The following is a 23,079-nucleotide window of genomic DNA, read 5'->3' on the forward strand; positions in this document are numbered from 1 at the left end:
TCCTCTTTGTGTGGTGAGATGTTGTTGCACGCTGGAGTACTCAGAGGAAACCAGTGTAGTGATTAAAAGACTGTTCTAGACAGACAGATGGGTGATGAGCCACATGAGCACGTGGCTGCTTAGACTTGCTGCATGTGCAGAGAAAAAAACCCTCAAATGATGCTTAATGTTCATATACTGGACACAATCATTAATGAACAACACATTACAAACCAATATTCACATTTTAGTTTTATTTTCAGTGTCAATTTTGATCCCTAATTTCACAGCATTCAGAATGATTGGCACTCGTGGCTTAGACAAGCAAATAAAAAAAACCCAAACTATTGGCACTTTGTTGATATTTTTGGCATCTCTGACTGTGATGTACCTTTGTACATCTTTAAGTTCTTATTTTCCGATCATTAAGTTATTCAAATTAAGATCAAGGCAATTTCCTTTAACCCATCTAGTCAATCTAAACGCCTTTGTTTGTTGAGGGAAACAAACAGGAAATGCTACATTTTGTTGTTCATAGCTGTCAAATAATGCTCATAGTTTTTTCCAAAAAAGTCAAACACAGTTTAAGAACATCAGATTGTTTGGATTAAACGTGGATTCTGGATCCACTCAGTGATCGTCCTGGCTCCTTGTTTTGACTTAAAGTACAAGATGGATGTATTAAACTTACTAAAAGGAATCAAATTTGTTCATTTAAAAAATGAAAGTATCTGGAATGGTGGAAAGCTTAATTCTTGTATGTCCTGAACCTTGACCACAGAATACCTGTTTATCTTTTAGAATCATCTGCACAAACTACCAGTAATTCACAGAGCAATGTGTAAAAGTGCAACATTTGACCTTCATCTTCACATATTTCCAATACATAAAACATAAGGACTTATTTAAATCTATCATACTCTCCCATCTGAGATGCTGATGGTTTGGTCACGAGGCTGTCGCTCATCACCTGAGAGGCTGTGGGAAGGTTTAAACCCTGTCTGATCCTGACAAACGACCCCAAGTGCTACAGGGTCTCAAACAAATGTTTGTTAATGAGAGAAGGAGAAAAGTATTGCACGTCTTTAAACGAGACCATTGGAGTGATGAACACCAGGAGTGTCTGTGGCCTCCTCCTCGGTCCCTTCTATCTTTCGGACCATTTCACAGCTGCTTTGGCCTCTCCATCCTCAGAAATGGCTCTATTGCATCCGAGTCGCTGTGGTGCTTCCGCTCCCGCTGTGGCTCCACTTTAGTGCTGCGTGTCCATGATGGCGAGCGCATGTAACCACCTTTAGCTAGAAGTGGCTGGTGTGGACCTGGAGGTGACAGAAACAGACCTACAGTCAGCCTTGTAAAGAGCTTTGGGAAGAATCCTATAATAAAAAACACCTTTATTTTGGGCCAATGAGAGTCGATCGCGTGATCTTGTTTGAAACCAATATCTTTAGTTATAATCATAATCATCATTTACTCCGGGGCCTCAGGTTTCCTCCCACAGTTCAGAAACATATAGAGCGTGGGGAAATAGTAGGGTGTGTTCGTGTGTGTGCGTGTGTGTGTGTGAATGGTCGTCTGTCTTTGTGTGCCCTGTGACTGGCCTCATGTCCAGGTTGTCCCCTGCCTCTCGCCTGGAGAATCTGGGATAGACTCCAGCCCCTCCGCGACCCCCACATGTTTATTGAAAGAATTGTGCAGTTCGCACACACGAAAACTGCATCTCTATCCATGAACAATGACTCTTTGTTAGTTAAACATGAAACAAAACAAATATGTGGCTCCAACACTGTGTGTCAAGTTTTATTAGACAAGATGCCCAGTGAGAGCAAAATTAAAGAAAATTCAAACAATATAATCTTTACTATCTTTGCTAATATTTCACTGTCGACAGATTGGCAAGAGTAAACAACAGATCCAGGAAATGGCAGGAGCAACAAATTCCTCAGGCAAGACAGCTCATTTAGCACATGTAAGCTAAAATAGCTCTATATATACTGAATATGTGCAGAGGTTAAAGATACCTTGGCTCATGTGTAGAGTTCGGGTACAGGATCAACTGTAGTTAATAAAGAGAACAGCAGCTCTAGTCCAAACAAACCTCTAGATATAAGACATTTGGTTTGCTTACGTATTTACTTTGGTAGTCGGATCTCTACAAATATAAATGACTTACTTATTAGCTGTATGAGGTCACAGATGGGTTTGCTAAATTTAATGGAAATTTGATCAATAGTAAATTAAATCTTGGTTTGTAGAAATAATGGAAATTTAGAAAAAATGCTATCAGAATGATGAATAACTTCCATTGCTGGATCTGAAAATGACATTTACTTCTTATTCAACATACTATCAATCATCTTAAGTTGATTATAAACTGTTTATGGAATCATTTATAACATTTGACTACTGTTAAATTAAGTTAAGTACTTACAGTATTACACAATAATGTGTTATTTAAAACAAATACTTAACCATGCAATGCTTTTAATTTACTATAAAATACTATGATGCAAAATGCTACATTTTATGCTACAATACATTTTTGTTGTTTTGTTGTCGTGAAAGCTATGAGGTGCTTATTTGTATCACAGAACAAAAATCTAGAGAGAACTGTGTCTATGTAAAGAACCACTTTAATACAAGTTGTTTCCTGAACAGGTTGTTCCTTCAGATTGAATCTCTTTACTGTTTGTTGGACGAGGTCGAAGAGGGTCAATCTGACCCGCTTAATAAAACCAAGAAAAATGTCAGTAGAAGAGCTATTAAAGAAAATCTAATTCAAATAAATCTAAATCAAATAAATACTACCATTGTAGAGGACAGGAGAATTAAGTGTGGATTGTTGAATATCCGATCCCTGTCCTCAAAAGCTGCACTAATTAATGAACTTATATCAGATAAAACCATTGACTTATTATTCTTAACCGAAACTTGGCTGTCTATAGATGATTACGTATCTTTAAATGAATCAACACCACCCAGCCACACTAACTTTAACGCCCCTCGACGCTCTGGTCGAGGAGGTGGAGTCGCAGTCATCATCAACTCATGTCTGTCAACCTTTACTAGACCACAATGTGATTTCAACTCTTTTGAAAGTATTATACTTAGCGTATCTAATACAACCTTGAGATCAGGTCAGTCACTTCTCTTTGTTGGAGTCTATCGTCCCCCTGGACCTTATTCTGAATTCTTGTCTGAGTTCCCTGAGTTCTTGACCAGCCTGGTGCTTAAATCAGATAAAGTGATTATTGTTGGTGACTTTAACATCCATGTTGATATGGTCCATGATAGCTTAGCTAACAGGTTTAACTCTATCCTGGAGTCATTTGGTTTCTCTCAGTATGTACATGAACCGACTCACTGCTTTAAGCACACATTAGACCTTGTCCTAGCATACCGACTTGAAATTAAAAATGTTATTGTCTCTCCTCAGAATTCAGTTCTTTCCGACCATCAATTAATAACCTTTGACTTCATTTTAAATGAGCCAAGTCTACAGAGCAGGAGCACTCTCAAAAGATGTCTGTCTGAAAGTGTCGTTACCAAGTTTATGGAAATAATTCCCTCTGTGCTCAGTAAAACGCCTAGCCTCAGTGTGTCAAGAAACTCTACCCATAGTCACCCAGACATTGATAACTTTGTGGGCAGTTTTACAGACTCGTTGCACAATACGCTTGACTTAATCGCACCACTAACTAAAAAGACTGTTAACAGAAGTAGTCTTGCTTCCTGGTATACTCAGGAAACACGTAAATTAAAACAGGTTTCTAGACGACTAGAGAAGAAATGGCGTTCATCAAAACATAATGAATTCTACCAGGACTGGCAGGATAAGTTAAAAATATACAAGGCATCTCTTCGGAAAGCCAGAGCCAGCTACTACTCATATATCACTTATAGAAGCAAATAAGAATAACCCCAAGTTCTTATTCAGTACTGTAGCCAGGCTGACACGGAGCCATCAGTCCATTGAGCAGTCCATCCCTTCTCATCTTAGTAGCAATGACTTTATGAACTTTTTTAATGAAAAAATTGTAAGTATTAGAGGAAAGATTCAAGACCTCCTAGATTCGTCTAATACAACCAGTGCAGCCTCACCGGTCACAGACACTATGACTGATACATACTTTGACTCCTTTCTACCAGTGAGTCCTCGACAGCTGTCCCAGGTTGTTTCCTCCTCAAAGTCCACAACATGTCTTCTCGATCCTATTCCCACATGGCTACTTAAAGAACTGTTCCCCTTACTTAGCACTTTCATACTTGACATTATTAACTTGTCAATAACATCCGGCTATGTGCCTCAGATTTTTAAAGTTGCAGTAATTAAACCTCTGCTTAAAAAACCCACTCTCGATCCAGAGGTCCTCACTAACTACAGGCCTATCTCTAATCTAGTATTCATTTCAAAACTTCTGGAGAAAGTGGTAACGAGTCAGCTCTGTGATTATCTCCAGTACAATGATCAATTTGAGGTGTTTCAGTCTGGTTTTAGGGAACACCACAGCACAGAGACTGCCCTGGTAAAAGTAAGTAACGACCTACTGATGGCCTCTGATCAGGGCCATGTTTCAGTTCTTGTTCTTCTAGATCTCAGTGCTGCATTTGACACTGTCGACCACCAAATCCTTCTACAGAGGCTAGAAAACCATTTAGGCATTCGTGGAACTGCTCTTAACTGGTTTAAATCTTACCTGTCGGATAGAACGCACTATGTACATGTCAACCACCTCTCATCGACACACACTAAGGTCAGCTATGGTGTCCCACAAGGTTCTGTTCTTGGTCCAATACTATTCACAATCTATATGCTCCCACTAGGGGACGTGATTTGAAGACACTCTATACATTTTCACTGTTATGCTGATGACACCCAACTTTACTTGTCCATGAAGCCAGATGAAAGAAATCAGCTAACACAATTACAGTCCTGTATCACAGATATCAAGTCATGGATGACCAAAAACTTCCTCCTACTGAACTCGGAAAAGACTGAGGTTTTACTAGTTGGTCCGGAACATCTCAGACAATCATTAACTAGCTTTACAAAATGGACTTGCTCCTGCTACTAGCACCACTGTAAAGAATCTGGGTGTATGCTTTGACGAGGACTTATCATTTAACTCACACATAAAACAAATCTCACGGACTGCTTACTTCCACCTTCGTAACATCTCAAAAATTAGGCACTTCCTTCCTTTAGATGCTGCTGAGAAGCTCATCCATGCTTTTGTTACCTCCAGGCTGGACTATTGTAACTCTCTTCTGTCAGGCTGTTCTAAAAAGTCTCTCAGAACTCTTCAGCTCATTCAGAACTCTGCAGCTCGTGTCCTGACTAAGACTAAGAGGCGCGAACACATTTCCCCTGTACTGTCTTCCCTACATTGGCTTCCTGTAGAATTTAGAATTCAATTTAAAATCCTTCTCCTAACCTATAAAGCCTTACATGGTCTAGCACCAACATACATTAAAGATTTAATCCAAACTTACCAACCCTCAAGGACCTTACGATCCCTAAACTCTGATCTACTAGTTATACCACAAATCTCTAAATGTAGATTCGGAGCCAGGGCCTTCAGTTTTCAAGCCCCTCTGCTGTGGAACAAACTACCGGCTTCAGTCCGGAGGGCAGACACCCTCTCTATGTTTAAAAATAATCTTAAAACCTTACTTTTCGATAAAGCCTATAATTAACTTGACTGTTTATCTCTAGCTGTCATAACTAACAAAACTGTTTATCTTAGCTGCTATAGGCTGAGAATGCTGGAGGAGTTTTAGTTTTAGACACCGAGCTCTGTATATCCTTCTTTTCTCGCCGGGGCCGTTCTGGCTTGGCCGATTCGGGTGTGGGGGGCCCGGCGGGTGGGGCCTGTGGGTGCCTTGGGCCTGGTGGTGGTGACCGCTGGTGCCGCGATGGCCCCGTGTGCCGGCGGGGGGGTGGCCCGCTTCCGGGGGGTCTTTGGTGGTGTGTGGGGGCTGGTGCTGGCGGGGGTGGTTGGGGTGGTGGATGGGGGGTTGCGCTGGGGGCGGTGCTGGGGCTGGGGGGTTGCTGGTCCCGCTGACGGGGTTGGCGGGTGAACCGTTAGGGGTGGGGCTGGGGCTGGCCGGGTGTTCTGGATGACCTTCCAGCCCCGATGGCTTGGCCTGGTCTGTGGTGGGGGGCCTGTCTTGGGGTGGGTGTCTGCTGCAGCGGTGGCTGTGGTCCTCTACCCGCCCTGTGTGGCATGTGCTGTGGTCGGGGAGTTTGTCGCCCTTGGTCCTGGGGGTTCGTGGCCGGGTTGGTCGGTCTTTCGGGGGCTTCCCGGGTGGGGGGGGCCACACTGGGCGGGGCCACATTGGGGGGACGGCGGAGGCATTGGGCGGACCCATGTTACCGTAGAGACCATGTACCGCCCATGCAAGTGCTGCTGTCCCCCTGGGTGCTGCATGGTGGGTGGGGGCGGGGGCTGGGGGTCAGTACGTGTGATGGGCGGGGCCTCTGCACCTTAGAGACCGTGGACCGCCCATGGAATACTGCTGGCCCCCCAAACTTCCCTCATAACATGGGGGAGGTGGGCTGCGGCTGTTGGGGACGGTCTACAGTTCAAAGATTGGGGTCCGTTCCCGGACGGCTGCAGCCCCATTGCCCCCGCCCTGCCCGCACAACCGTGGCCCCCCTGTGACCCGGGGGACCTGGGCCGGTGCCTGGCCATTGCTCCCCCGGGCTCATGCGGTGGCACTCGACCCGGCTACTGGCCGTGTCCGCAGGGTATTGGGGGGGGCTCCGCCGCCGCTGCTGTGGTGGATCCCTATCTCCTTGACTCGGTCCCCTGCTATGGACTTGGTGGCAGCCTGAGGGTCTGGGGGTCCTCCGTGGCCCGGCCTGGCCCCGGGGCTCTATCCCCTGACTGGTTCTTCTGGCTGCCCCTCTGCCCCGGTGCCTGCGCCTGGTGCCTCCCCCTCTCTGCTTCCTCGGTCGTCCTCGCCTGTGCTTGCCCTCTCGCGCCCCGGTGGTGGTCCGCCTTCTTGCTGGTGTTTGGGGTCGGCTCTGGTGGTTATCTCGCCTGCCGGGTCCTGGTCTCCTCCGGGTTCCTGCCGCGGCTTGGGCCCCTGGCTATTTCAACCTCCCCCCCCCCCTCTCCCCTCTATATATCTTCACCCGTCACCGGAGTCTGTATACCTGTGTATTGTATTGTCCCAAACCCACACCTTTTTATTTCTCTCCCGGAGCCCCAGGGATCCACCTCCAGAGCTGCTGCTGATCCAGGATCTTCACCACGCATCAGATCCCGAGTTCTCTCCAGCACCCCCATGGACCCTCCTACACTCTCCTCTTTTCTCTCACTATATCCTCCCTCACTCCTCTCCTTATCCATCTGTCTACCCCCCCATCCTTCCTCCCAGCCGGTCAAAGCGGCAGGCCGTCAACAATGAGTCTGGTTCCACTCGAGATTTCTGCCTTCTAAAAGGAAGTTTTTCCTCGCCATTGCTCACTGTACAGCTCACTGTACAGTGTTTTGTTTCTTGCTCTTTGTTGAATTGCTGGGATCTATTTTTCTTTAATCAACTGTAGTCTTATTTCAACTGTATAGTGTCTTGAGATAACTTTGTTATGATAAGACACTTTAAATAAAATTGAATTGGACCCGTCAACAGGATTATTTAGCTCACTCCTGGGCAGCATAAAACAAACTGGCCTTGAACTGTACTTTCAGCAGTTGAAGCGTAAAGAGAGCATCATGGCGAGATGGACCAGCTCTGTGGAAGGTGCTGGAGCACATAAACAAAGTTGTCTTTTGAGTGAGAATGTAAGTGGCTCTCAAACATATTGGTGTCCATCATGACTCTGCTCTGGGAAGACTGTGTAACACAAAACCCAGTCTTGGGCCAAAGTGGAGCTATTCCAGTTTACTCCAGGTGTGTCTGAGAGGAAAGGACAAGCAGGTAACCTGTGACTAACAATACATGATCATAAATTAATAATGTGAGAGCAGAGATAGAAGGGGCAGAAACTAGAGGAGGATTTTCTTTAAATAATTTACGAATCTGTATTTAGCCTGAACTTGCTGACTGCCCTTTCTCACTCACCTCTTCCTCAACTCTCATGTGAACTACACACACACGCACACACTACACGTACGAACACGCACATGCACACGGGCACACACACACACACACACACACACAAACAAAGCAGGTTTTCTTTTAACTCTGGCGCAAATACCCAATCCTTCATGTCCTAGTTTGAACTTGTTTAATCTAAAACCATGTTAAGACTTCATGATTCACAACACGCCACATTCTTACTGTCACTTGCTACTTTAATCTTGAACTGTCTTCTTTTCTCATTGCAGTCTTGCAATTTTATGAGAAGTGTCAGGAACTAGGAGGAATCAGAGTTGGGTTTAAGGAATGCAGATGAATGCAACATCTATAAATACACTTTAAAGCTCTAAAGTTCAATAAAAGACATGCATCCAGTTCATTTCCAGCTTTTAAATTCAGCTTTTACATCAATACTACATGGGTCATTCTGTAAAAAAAATGTGCTCTTTCCTTCTGGTTTATTAAATGAACTCGTATTTATAAAACTTGTATTTCAGTAAAAGGATAACACATTTTTTACTATTTATAATTATACTAGAATTCCACCTTTTTGTTTTCACGATAACAAAGACATTGTTGAAATCACAGGCTGTAGATACCTCTTTAACAGGCTACAGACGCCTCTCTAGCAGGAGGCAAGGTCTTTAGTAAGCACCAGTTATGTAGAGTTAAGGACATTTTGAAGGGAATGGTGACCTAGCAGCAACACATTTTTCAACCCTAATATAAAAATGTAGAATCTTATTTCTGTAAATCTCTTAAGTCAACAAAACAACAAACCAAACTCTGACATCAAATTGAGAAGAATGATTGACAGTAAAACAAATCATATTTTGAAACAAGTGCATGCCTTAAGTCTCAACTGAAGTTCACTCAATCTCCTGTGAGGAATTCAGCCACAAAGGGTCACAATAGAAAGCAAGTTATTCCTGAGTCTGTAAAAGGTTTTGCAGATTATATATGTAACGCATGTGTTACATAATGGATGAAATAAACGTGGTGATGAATGCAATGTGGTAAGAGCACCTGTTTTGTAGAAGGACAAAGACCGCTGTCCAACTCGGTTTAATAAATTAGATTTAAAATGATGTAGAGTAAAAAACATTTGTTTCAATGTTGGGTTTGAGAATCATTAGCATTAGTAGCACCGAGTCTAGTCCCCTACCACATCTATTCTGTTGACAACCTCTAATGTTGTATGGCAACAGGAACATTAAACCAAATGATTTGACTAGAAAATATAGTTTCACAGAAAAAGCACGTCATATTTACAGTAACTATGTAATCATCAAGTAAATCAATAACGACCTTCCCATGTTCACAGTAAAACTTCACTGCAGTGGGAGTTGTATCTGCTTAGAGCATTCCTGTCAGGCTTTTCTTGCTCTTGCTTCTGTACAAGATGACAAACACATAGAAACAGAAAAGAGTGAGACAAGTGGAGGTAGACTGGAGAGAAAGAAGATGGGAGAAAGCAACTACACTTATTTATGTCTCAGACTGGAAGTTGCTACACAGATGGTTGATCTATTTTTACCCACAGAGCAAAGGGATAAAAATAAAATGTTGAACACACTTTGGTGAGTTCTTATCTGACATGTATAAACTATGCATGTGGATGTGAACGTATCCTCTTGTATTTTTTGCAATTTTTGTTACGATCAATGACGAAAAGTCACCAATGCACATCAGAACTGTCAGTCAAACTTCAACAAACTGTTGCCCACTCCTGTCACGCATAACCTAGCAACCAATTTCATCTTGTTTAACATTCTCTGTGTAAATGCTGACTGGTAATGATCAATGCACTTTAAAAAGCAACACACGCACCAGTCTCAGCCCGGACGAGCATCGGCTTTACAAACTTCTTCTGCATGACCATGCTGCTCATCCTATCTCTAAGGGACAGCCCCGCCACACTATGGAGAAAACTCACTTTCAACAGTGATCGTGTTGATTTGGTCACTACCCACAGAGCTTTGCATAATAGTTTTAACTCTTTTTACCAGTGCAGTATCAAGTGCAGTGTCTGGATAACTGCTGACACCTCAATCAATCTGATATCACCATACAGTTCCCTTGACCTACTTTGTAATCGGATATTTCACTATATATTTATAAAAACAATATATGTAATTCAGATGGTGTCAGAAGTGTTAAGACATTAAACTTGATCCATGTTCTATTCCATGCCATCTAAACAACTATGTTTCTGGTCTTTTTATTTTGGAACAATACACAATTACGAGGCAGTTTGTCAAAACCCTTTCATTTTCTCCAGATTATTACATATATCATACATATATATTTCTATATGTATATTTATCTCATTTTGAAATGAACGAAAGTCAGTGTTATATGCATTATCACAAATGATCATCCCATGTATAACACCTAGGGGGAATAATTGCCCAAAATATCTTGATTAAAACATGTATTTACCACTTCAACATTTGGCATGAGTGGATGACAGCAGCAGTAGCGTTTGGCACAGATGGCCAAGCTACACAATTTCTTACAGTCGTGGATTGTGACATGAACGTGGAGGACAGGAAACATAAAACCACAACTGCAAGATGTTTTGTTTCAATCGTAAACTCTCAGAGGAAACATTCATTTTCCGGAAAGTGAACCACAGTGGAGGTCTTAATAAAAATGTAATGTGGAGTTGTGAGTCTGCTGAGGTGCACAAATGTTGCAGGAGGGAGTTCATCGCCAGCATGCAGGATGAGGCACCACATCATGAATAAAACATGGGAGCTTTTCTGCTTCCTCTTAAGACACAACCGCCTTTAGACACGGAACCTGGTGCTTTGACTCACAGTGTGGGCTTTAACAATCGAATCTAAATGTGCCACAGGGAGATGTTTCTGAGAACTTTACGAGGCAGAAGGTTGTTCCTCTGAGGAACCACACTGATTGATGTGCAGTATAGAAATGACAAAAATGTTGCTGATTCTTGCCAACACAGTAGGCTTAACAGCTTCTGAGCTTCATCTTTTATTCTTTACAAAGGTGCACAATCACACAAAAGCAGAAATCTTAAACAGAGTCCTAGTCGAAGTCTTCAAAATGTTTACTTATTTACCGATTTCCGTGATTGCCTCTTATTTAAAGTATTTCCCTTTACTTCTTGAAAACATTACGTTTATTTATCTCTTATTATACCAGATTCTCTATCCTCCTGCTCTGTTTTTCGGTCTTTGGAAGTTTTCATATAAATGTTGACTCATCTAAGAACACAATCAACAAAAACATTAATCTGTGTTGAGTTTAATTTATGCTAACCATATCATGTAAGTAAAGTAAAGGTTATTTGTAAAGCGCCTTTCTAGACCTGGGTCACAAAGCGCTTTAACAAACAAAAACAATAACAGTAATAAAATACATGCTATAAAAGGCCAAGACACAAGACAAATTCAGGAGTCCCAGAAAATCAGAGAAAAGCCTGCACAAATAAGATTATCTTAAGATGTTTCAAACGCAGAGGGAGAGGAAGATTGTTCCAAAGTTTAGGAGCAACAACCTGGAAGGATTTCACTCCTCAGGAAGCGTGTGCGAGGAACCATCAGCAGATTCTGATCCACAGACCTAAGAACCCGAGCTGGGGTTTATGGCTGGATCAGATCACTGATGTAAGGAGTAGCCTGACCATGAATAGCTCTGAAAGTAAGAACCAGAATTTTAAAATTGATCCTGAAAGAAACTGGCAGCCAATGCAGAGTTTTTGAGGATCGGGGAAATGAGTTTTGTATTAACTGCAGGCAAGTCAGCTCCTTCCTTTTTTAGACATGAAAATATATGTAACAATACTCTAAACGAGAAAACACAAAGGCATGGATTACAAGCTCCAGGTCGGGTTCTGACAAAGTTTAGAGATTTTTCTCAGTTGAAGGAAAGAGTTTTGGTCAGTTTTCTGCAGTGTTGTACTAGAGACATGTCTTTGTCAAAAACAACAGCCAGGTTTCTGAGGCTCAGTTTGACAGACTGGCCTAAGTCACTAAAGTACTGACTCAACCCTATCATCAGGCGCAATTGACTAAGCTGTTCAGCGTCTGGGGCTCAGTTGGATCAAAAGAGCAGTAGAGCTAGGTGTCATCAGCAAAAATTGTGGAAAGAAACATCAGGAAATCTCTGAATGTTTTTACCCAGGGGAATCAAGTACATCATAAATAATAAAGGACCCAAAACAGGACCTTAAGGGACTCCACACAACAGATCCGCTGATTCAGACCTTATATGATTGGCAGATACACTGAAACTGTGCCCAGAAAGGTCTGACGGGAACGACTGTAACACAGACCCAGACAGTCCCACTTCATCCCTCAGTCTTCTCAGCAGGATCTGGTGATCGACTGTGTCAAAAGCTGACGAGTGATCCAAGAGAACCAGAACAGTGTATTTACCCCAGGGGTAACCAATCAAGAGCACCCTCTTTAACCCAATCAGAGTGTTATCAGTCAGGTGTTGCTCATTTAAGGTGAAACCTCTTTTGTTAAACTGTACATGCTTGATCGGATGGAACAAAAACCTGCAACACCCAGGCCCTTGGAGGACCGGTTCGGACACCCCTGATTTACCCGAATCAGCCAACATCATGATGTCACTGGACACTCTCAGTAAGGCTGTCTCCATAAAGTGATGTTTACGGAAGCCAGACTGAAACTTCTCGTGAATGTCGCTCTGATCCAGGAACAAAGACAGCTGCTCAGACACCACCTTCTCCAAGATCTTGGACAAGAAAGGGAGCTTAAATATAGGCCTGATATTACTGAAGTCAGTCGGGTCTAAGTCTGGCTTTTTGAGTAAAGCCTCCACAATGGCATGTTTAAATGAATTGGGGAAAAACCCTGTGTTTACCATTTTGGTAACCCAGGGGCCAATTACATCAAACACTTTAATAAAGAGCCTACACAGTAGGACGTCGGGCGAGCAAGAGGAGGGTTTCATCTTGGTCACCAGTGCCGAAATATCAGCCAGAGCAGGGGTTATACACAAAAGGGAAGCGATTTTCTCTTTGATCAATTTAATTTTGTCAGTGAAAAATCTCAACAATGCATTGCTGTCAGCTTCACAGAAGACAGGCGTGATTTGAGAAGCAGGAGACACAAGAGAATTTTTCGTGTCAAGCAACACTTTGGGCACTTTCCATCATCTCATTGAATGAGGACATCAGATCCCTGTGGTGAAGTCTGTGAGCCTCAAGTTTAGTCTTCCAGACTTCCAGATACCCTCACTCTTTTCAGACTCAGGAGATCTTTCTTTATCCAAGGCCACCCTTTTTTCTGAATTGTGAAGTTTGATTTAGCAGGTGCCAGTCAATCCAGTATTTCAACACAATGATTACTGAAACAGTGTATTAAATTGTCCACGTTAAGGCAGTCATTGAAGAAAAGAGGGTCAAACATAGCAGAAAAACTGTCTTCAGTATCGGCTGAGATGACACGCCTCTGAGACCTAACTTTCAAGGGCTTAGGTTCAGGGATGAAGTCCAGGTTAAACAAAACAAGAGAAATGACCAAGAGTAAAAACCAAGTCTAAAATGTGGCCTTTTTGGTGAGTGTGAAAACTGATGAAAGATGGGTCGTGCCAAACATTGTTCAGAAGTTGATTGGAGAGGGGAAAACGTATAAAAAAGTACAGGAAATTATCTGCTGCTGAGCTAAAATGATCTCCAATGCTTTAAAATGGAAAGACAAACCAGAGAGACGTGGAAGAAAACGTAAGACTACCATTCGAATGGACCGAAGGATAGTCAGAATGGCAAAGACTAAGCCAAGGGTCTGCTCCAGGGAGATCAGAGACGGTCTGAAGGTACCTGTGAGTGCTGTGACAATTAGAAGACGCTTATGTGAGGCTAATCTACCAGCAAGAAGAACCTGCAAAGTCCCACTGTTGCAAAAAAGACATGTGCTGAAGAGGATTGCATTTGCCAAACATCATGTCGACTGGCCTCTGGAGAAATGGAGAAACATTTTGTGGACTGATGAAAGTATGATTGTTCTTTTTGGATCCAAGGGCCGCAGACAGTTTGTCAGACGACCCCCAAACACTGAATGGTGGTGCAAGCATCATGATATGGGCCTGTTTCTCTTACCATGGTGTCGGGCCTTTATATCGCATACCAGGGATCATGGATCAATTTGGATACATCACAATACTTGAGGAGGTCATGCTGCCTTATGTCGAATGGGAAATGCCCCTGAAATGGGTGTTTCAACAGGACAATGACCCCAAACATACCAGTAAGCGAGCCAAATCTTGGTTCCAGACCAACAAAATTAAGGTTATGGAGTGGCCAGCCCAATCCCCAGACCTTAATCCAATTGAGCACTTGTGGTGTGACATAAAATTTGCTGTTTCTGAGGCAAAACCCCAAAATGCAGAGGAATTGTGGAAGGTCTTCCTGGGCTGGCATACCTGTTCAGAGGTGCCAGAGGTTGGTTGACTCCATGCAGCATAGATGTGCAGCAGTTATCAAAAACAGGAGTTATTCAACCAAATATTAGTTAACTAATTGTCAGGTTTGCTAAATTTTAATATTTTTTCAGTTTATTTAGTAAATATTTGAGTTTGTAATGAGAAATGCCGACATTGCTATTTTTTTGAACACAGAAATATCACTTTTTCTTCATATTCTGTAAAGTAATTAAATATTGATACTTTTTTATTTATGATTTGTTGTGCAATACCATGTGCAGCGTTCCTAATGAAAGAAAATAAAAAATATTATAAGGATTTTGAGCTTTATTCACTTTTTTAAAAACACTGCTATTATTTTGAATATAGCTGTACATCAACATACATTGCACATATAAATCAATCTCAATATATTTAACTATACATTCACCATTTTTTTATTTTTTACATTACAGTATATTGGGAGGGAACAATTTGAGTATTGATTTGTAAGCATTACCTGCTGGAGAGTCGTTGTGGTTCTCCTCATCCGAGTCAGCAAAAACTTCAGCCAGTTCCTGGTCTGACATGTCAGTCAGCTCCGTCAGATCCAAAAGGTCAAAGTGCACTTCCAAAGAGGACACACTGCTCAGTGGCTCTAAGTCATAGAAAGAGAGGACAGGTTTATCATTCAGTGAACACCTGGATTTACTTTATATCAACCCAAAAACAAAATACATTGGTGAAAGATTAACTTTTTTTGCAGCTATACACCAATAACATTTTATAGCTTGCATTCACATGCATTTTTGATTTTTGTCATTTAGATGAATAGCTAAAGTTGTATCGGTGATGGCTAGATTTTACAAGGAAGGACAAGTGCTGCTATCACGTGACTATTACATAACCCAGTCCTGTAGAACATTCTCTTTTCTGCCTGAGCCTTGTCATATATATTTAGAATAAATTAATGTTTACTTCTTGGAATGATTAAATCTTCATGTACAGATTGATACATGTGTGAATTACAAGGGATGTGGAAGACAGTGATACTGAGCTGAATGACTTCAGACTGTAAACTTTCTTGTACAAGAAACAAATCTTCACTAACACAAACAACTCTTGCTTACTGATTTCTGTCAGACTGTTAAGGTGTGTTCTTTTCTTTAGGACCACACTTTTTGATTCCATCTTAAATGTAGCACTCAGTGTGAAGCATGTAATGAAAACTTTACTACATTTTCTAACTTTAACACAAAACATGCTTCCATGTTGTTACATCCCCTAAAACACATTTTGATCAAAACTGCAGTCTGGCGTATCATCTATCAAAAAAACATGTATGAACAAAAAAGCAGAAACACTGTAAGGACTGTTGGATTCTTGAAGACATATAATCAGAGAAATGGTTCCATTTGAGGAGGAAAAAAAGGCCATCTTAGTCCAAAGTTCCAATATAAGTCTGCCTGAAGATTCAACTCCACTGCATAGCATAATGCACATTTACGTCATCTTGTTGTCATGGTTATCTATATAGGGTTTATCACGGCTGATGTGTTGCTTCTGAAAGCTTATCTCCAACGTTTTATGGTTAAAAAACAAAGTTAAAATGAAGCTCCTAAAATCCAAGTTGTATGTTGTGGAGTTGATCTTAGGTTGAAAGTAGATATATGTTGATGTGACAGCAAGAATTACTTGATTTTTTTTTGTTGTGAAAAAACAGTTATTTGGTGCTATTAATATGGTGCCAGCTCTTTACTCCATTTTATGTCCTCCTCCCACACACTTCCTCCTTGAATAATTGATTAACCCACTCTCTCTCCCAGACAAATGTTAAACTGTCTCCACTTTTTAAACAAGATTAACATTAACATTTTAGATTCAACATTTTTCTTTTATCTTTGGATCTCTAACTTTGTCTCCAAATGTAAAACCCTGTTAATGCTACTGTTAACATTGGAGCCCCCAGGGATGGGGTTCTATGTCAAGCGTCTTTTGGCCTGGCCTGCAAACACTACATAGGGTGTACACACAGCCCGAAAAAACGTAAGGGGTTTGGTGCAATGTGAGCCGGATGTTAGCCTAAGGCAGGACCCTTAGCAAGGTGATGCTTGGTGCACAAACTAGCTCTAGGCAGATTGAGACATCAAATGTCTCCCATCCGACAGGGAAGGATCATGAGCTTGGGCATCAGGTTGAGAGGTTCTGGCGAGATATAATTGGACCTTGACGCAGAGTGTGGGTTCTGGAACCAGAACTCTTGAGAGGCTACTGCACAGAGGTGCAGAGCAGGGTAGGTAATATACATATTGCTCCAAGCCTAAGTGCATGTCTGTTGGGGTTTCCCTGTGGAACGAGAGGGTAAGCCTCTCTTCGCCTTCAAGGTGTAACATGGGGGTGTTGCATAATGCACAAAACAGCAGCATACTGGATACTATAGAAGGGGATCTCTCAATATTGGTGTCCATCATGATTCTCCTGAGGGAATATTGCCGGCAAAACCGATCACAACCAGTGGGGAGTTGGCTCTAATAATAAATGTGTTGTGAGGATCAGTTGGATCTGGCAGTGTCCATTCAAAAGGGGCTTCAACTCCCGCTCAGGGAAAACTTAATGTTCCAGGGAAGGTGGGGGACATTGAGTCTGAATGTGCCATGTTCAATACCTCAATTGTCGAGGCGGCTCATTGGAGCTGTGGCCGTAAGGTGGTAGGTGCCTTTATTGGGAGTAATCCTAGAACCTTTTGGAGGACCGTGAATATATATAATAAAGAAGCCTATTGGGCTTTTTGGGCTGTGGGACTCTTGAGGCCGCTGCTAGAAGTCAATACTATGTATGAGAAAGCAGGGAGAGGGGACTCACACAACTGCATCTCTAGGGTCGAGGTCCCTCATTTTCTCAAGGCTTGGGTCTGACAACTGTGGTGCTGTCGTGGCTGACCCGTCTCTGCAACATGGCCAGCTCATTGGGAACAGTAACTCTGGATTGGAAGACTGGGGTGGTGGTTTCTCTTTTTAAGAAGGGAGATTGAAGGGTGTTTGCCCAACTATAGTGGGATCACGCTCCTCAGCTGACCTCCCTGGATATTCAAAGTTTGTATTCAAGAGACGCAATTTGGTTTTCGTCCAGGTCTTGGAACTGTGGATCAGCTCTATACTCTTTATAGGATCCTTAAATGGGAGTTTGCCCAAACTTTACACATGTCAGAGTCTATAGCTCTTATTTTGCTCTTTTAATCTTCTGCAGCGTTTTTTTTTAGTCTCCTTCTTTCTGCTTTGCTCTTCCTGCACCCACCTCATCAGCCCAACTCTGCTCACCTGTCTGCTCAGCTGCAGTTCATTCACAATCAGGCCTGCACTAAAAACCTGTCCAGCACTTTCACTCATTTTCAGATTCTCTACAGCAGACCGGTCCTCAAAGGGGGGACACATTCTAACCCAATCAGGATTTTAGGAGCGTAATCAGTTGATTGTCAGTCTGGTGTTGTTTGTTTCAGCTGAAAGCAAATTGGTTAAACTGCACCTGCTTGACTGGTTGGAACAAAAACCTGCACCACCCAGTATGCAAAACTCTCCAACATTCTTCTGGTCCTGGTTAACAAACCTGCCTTCATTCCCCGACCTTGTGTTCTGTCTCCACGTTATCTGTGAAGCTCTGTCCTGGTGGCCTTGGGTATTCTGCGTGCTTCCTATCGGTGCCTCTGTTAACCGCTTGCCTGGCTTCAACCTCCTTCTTGCCCTCGACTACAAAACCACCTCACATTTTGCTCTTTAGAAAATAAAAGATCATTACAAACTGTTCCTGTTCTACAATATGCTGCATTTAGGTCCAAACCACACCAGTTACACTCAATGTTTTTTTTATTTTGTGGATCTGGAATAGGCATTCGACCATGACCCTCGGGCAGTCCTGTGGGGGGTGCTACAGTAATATGGGGTATCAGATACACTGATAAGGCTGTTCTATGTACAAATGAATGAGTCAGAGCTTTGTTCACAAAGGTGGTAAAAAGTCAGACTTGTATGCAGCAAGGGTTGGACTATGCCTGGGATACCCTTTGACACAGATTCTGTTCTTAACTTTTATGGAAAGTAGCGAGGACGTAGGATAGGGTCTGCTTTGGTGGGCTTAGGACTTGATTGTGACGGCAGCGGGGGTAAAAATTAGCACTTCCAAATCCAAGTCCATGGTTATCATTTGGAACAAGGTGGGAAGCCTTATCCAGGTTGGGGATGTGATCCTCCAAGTGGAGCTGTGTAAGTATATAAGGGTCTTATTCGTGAGTGTGGGAAGAATGAAGCATGAGATTGAGGTGCCATCAGCAGTTATCAAGACACTGCACCATCTCTATATACTGGTCACTCTACATCACACCCCCACATATGGTCACGAATGGTGGCCCTTTCCTGGAAGCCTCTCTGGTGAGGAGTTTAAGGCATGTACCACCAGTAGGAGACCACGGAGGAGACACAGAACATGTTGTAGAGACTGTCTGTCAACTGGTCTGGGAACAAGAAGAGCTACACGATGTAACTGGGGCAAAAGAAAGTCTGGGCCAACCCGTTAAAACTGCTGAAAGCAGTGGAAGATGAGACCAGTGTTCTGTCTCAAATGGCATACTTCTCTTAGTGCACTGGCGGTTAGGATGCATCAGGATAGTGTACGTACTAACTAGTACGCAAATTCTCGACAGAAAGAATGTCTTGAATCAAACACTGCCGCTACGCACTAACTGGAAATGACATGACAGCTTCTTCTTATACTACTATTTAACAATGATTTCAACCAGCTATAGGAACACTATCAACACCTATTAAGGTATTTTATTTTCTTAAGCTCACATCTATTACCTTAAGTTACAAAACAGCATCAGCAGTTGAGGAAAGCATAAAAAGTTGAGGAAAAGAGGAACCAATAGAAACGGTTCTCACTAAGAGAGGATTCTGATGTTCTGAGTTTGATGAATTAAACACACTAGTGCAAGGGTGTTGGACAGGATCGTCTCTGGTTTGACATCACTTTACATAACGTTGTTATAATAATGTTAGGATTGTAATCATCATGTTGAGGCGATCAGTGAGGATTGTGGCTCCAGACTTTTCAAACTTGACTTTCAAAAGTAATGTTTTAAACTGTCAGAGTTGTTGATGTAACGTATACTCACGTCTTTTCTCAGCTATGGGCAGCAGACTGGCGGTGTGTCCAGAGACAGCCCCCTTTTCCAACAACTCCTGGGATAGGTCACCTGAGCTGGAGGGCTTCAGTAGCTTCTTGATGTCTTTATTGGGCTCTAGCATTAATGACAGAAAGTCTTAGCAAGTCTTGACTCTGCTCCAGACAGCATTAACTGACTATATATATATTTTGCGTTGGTATTTCCTCTCTGAAAAATCCTTGTTGAACAAATAACAGCTTTCTTTGCTTCTTTCTATACTATTGTCTGCGTCACAATTGAATGACTGAGCTCTTTTCAGTAGTGAAGCTTATTTATACTCATTGCCTTGTAAAAAAACAAATATCTACGTATCTTGCCGTGATTAACTCCGTCCCCTCACTAGTGAACCAGACCTTAGAACTCTGGACCTCCTTAAACGAGCTGCTCTAATGCTATCTGAGGTTGTTAGATGTTGAAAAATCGATTTGTTGAAGCAGTGTGAATGTTTATCTCATCAGGCATCGACAATCATTCGTATCGTGATGGGTGAGGATGTAAAGCCCAGCACTCAGACAACTATTGAGCCTCTTACACTTTGTCGGGCTGTTATTATGAGTGTTGACTCGATATCACAACAGCACTGGTTTCAGTAATTGTCATCAGATTCTGATTAAACTATTGATGCCGACTGATGCGGACCAAATACGTATTAAACAAGAATATCCAAATAAAAATGTTATTGATCTACATTATTAAAAGTAAAAGTTGAAATGTTTTTATTTTAATCTTTATTTTCATAACTTATTTTTCGCATATGTGCTATTTCGCAATAGCACATATGAACAGGATTCATCAACCTATTTTTCTTTAGCTGTTTGTCATTTGATGAAAATAATATCTATAAATAACAGGCTGATTCCTGGTGTCCAGTGATTTCATTTGCATCTGAAGTTCACCACAAGAATTAATAATTCATAGATCAGCATAGTAGATCTCATTTAATTATTTAAAAGACTCAGCTATGGCTCCGGGCATATGATGTCACTCATATTTTACTATTATTGTCACACATTCTTTGTGAGCTGTGTTTTATAAAAAAAATATGATATATCTTTGGATTGTGACCTGCCAAAACTCTACTAATGTTAATTTAATCTAAATGGATGCAGTTGCTTCTATGACCAACTTTTAGTTTTATCGAAGACAGACCTAATTACAACTCATCTTGTAAAATGAAAGACATTCTCACATGCAGTATGGAAACTAATATGAAAGTTTACAATCTGTCCGCTATGGTTTTCTGTTACTCAGAGCGACAGTTGCTGAGCCAAACGGTGAGAATATTTCACATACATTTTTTTTAAACTCAGAACTGAATATTTTCGCTGCCTGTCTTAGAACATTGTGTTCCTTTAAAAAATCTTTATGTGTAGTTTGTTGTCAGAATTAATGATGTCAGCTGTATTATAGGAAGTGGTGTCATTATCAATTTTTCTGTTGGCAAATTAACTCAAAAATAGATAAACAGAATTCAATTACATTTTCAGGAAATGTTAAGGATGGTATATGGAACTACTTTTAAAGATTTAGCTGTTGTTCCATTGAGCTAATTTAAGACTAGATAAAAGTTATATACTGTAGGTGTGTATATAAATGTGAGACATTGTTGTCTTTCATATCTGTGTGTTTTTCCTATTTGAGAACTTAGTTTTTCTAGATAGCAAATGTAATCATATGATGCTATGTGTTTAACCTTTGAAGAGCTCTTGTGTCCTGTTTCCTGTGTATAACATTTCTACACAGGAAATAGACTTAATTTATATATATATATATATATATATGAGTAAATGCACTCAAAATAATATAAGAACAGCATCAATACAATTAAAATATAAACATAATAACATTAAATAAATTAATGTATAATGGCCCTTTAGCTTTAGCAATTGTTTTCTTCAACCAAAAGCAAGAAACCAGAAGCTTTCCAGCTTCTAACAAGTACTAGAAAATAATATTTGTTTGAAATATAAGAGGAAAGTCAACAACAAGACAGTGGTTATGTCCATGTTTGACTCCATATTGGTTGTATTGATCCATTTATATCTGTATTCTATAGATGCTATGTATAAATCTGCTCTCCAGACTGGACTTTAATCTTCCTCTATCATGCTATCATTCAGGACAGTGTGAGAAAACATATATTTTCCTAGACGCCTAAGACAAAGAATGTCTGAAGAGGAAAATCCCTTATCATGCTCAAGTGCCGGACATCATTGCACACATGGCAGTGTAACTAACCATCTGACTCTTGGTATGAATATTTACTGTTAAAAAACAAACTTAAGACTTAGTGAGCTAAATCCTGCGACACGGAGTGCAACATCTGAGTTCAATAAAGGAGCAGCAACAGCACTCATGAGTGGTGTGAAAGAAACCAACACAATCCCTGCTCATGCATGCAACAGACAAAGACAACAGTCATGTGAGTACCAGAAAAAGGGCTAAGGACGGACTCACCTGGACTCCCTGCCCCACCCTGAGCCTCCATGCAGCCCACCACGGTCCTTCTGATCAGCACAAGAGCATGGGAGATAAGAGGAGACTAGAAATGGGGATAAGAAAAAGAGAAAGCAGGGAGGAGTGGGTGTGTGATGGAGGGAGAGGATGGAGGGGGGTTGGGTGGCCGCGGTGAGGTCCTACTTTTCCTTTTGTTCAGCGTGGAACTGAGATGATGCCTCAGTCTGTCTCATCCCTCCATCAGTGGAGCCACAGAGGAGAGCAGCAGCATGTCTGCAGCACACTAGTCAGTTCAGTAGGTGCAGCATTGTGAGGCAGAGCTGGGAATGTGCAGAATACACAGTCAGAGAAAGAAGGAGAGAATAGAAAAGGTGGGGTGTTCTGGCTCACAGCCCAGACTGAGGGAGTAAAGGGGGATCGAGAGGGCAGCGGACCACTAGGGAGGAGAGGGAGGGGCGTCGATATACTAGAGTCTGAGGCGTCATCTCCGCATGTATCTGAAGCTGACTGGTGAAAACACAGAGTCGTTTCCACAGGTGTAGGTGTGAGCCAGCTGGTGAAGAATGAAGCTGACTCATCCTTCCTGGCCTTCCACGTTAGATGCAAAAAGTTTTTCATTTAAATGTACTCACAAAAATAAAGGAAAAGTTTCAGAATGTTGACTATGTTATCTCAAGATGTGTTACTAAGTTTCGAGGCCTTACTTTGATTGACTTAAGAGTAAGCGAGAGGAAGAGTGTTCTTTCTATCTTCTGACGTTACCAAAGGTTTCTCAAAGGTTTGTGAAAAGAATTAAATAGCACTATATTTCCATAAACGCTTAGATGAGGTTCGTTTGAAAGCCCTGAAATGTACATAGTTGTCTTTCCGCCCCTGTAAAATATATTGTACTTATATTAGGTTTCCCTCTAGTGGCCTTGTAAGAGTGTTCATGTTTATTC

At 41.8% G+C, this 23,079-nt stretch overlaps 1 protein-coding gene across 1 annotated transcript; it reads right to left on the reverse strand.

The window, feature by feature from the left end:
• Positions 1–218: 218 nt before the first annotated feature.
• dbndd1 (dysbindin domain containing 1) lies at positions 219–22,735 on the reverse strand. The gene is made up of 5 exons (XM_087792932.1): positions 22,322–22,735; positions 22,139–22,188; positions 19,631–19,756; positions 14,987–15,124; positions 219–1,298 (listed from the first exon to the last, which is right to left on the reverse strand). The coding sequence occupies exons 1-5, from the start codon at positions 22,369–22,371 to the stop codon at positions 1,144–1,146; spliced, it is 519 nt and encodes a 172-aa protein (XP_087649058.1). The 5' UTR covers positions 22,372–22,735; the 3' UTR covers positions 219–1,143.
• Positions 22,736–23,079: the final 344 nt, after the last annotated feature.

Source organism: Callionymus lyra, chromosome 6 (genome assembly GCF_982586985.1).
Source record: "Callionymus lyra chromosome 6, fCalLyr1.hap1.1, whole genome shotgun sequence".
NCBI classification, from domain to species: Eukaryota; Metazoa; Chordata; class Actinopteri; order Syngnathiformes; family Callionymidae; genus Callionymus; species Callionymus lyra.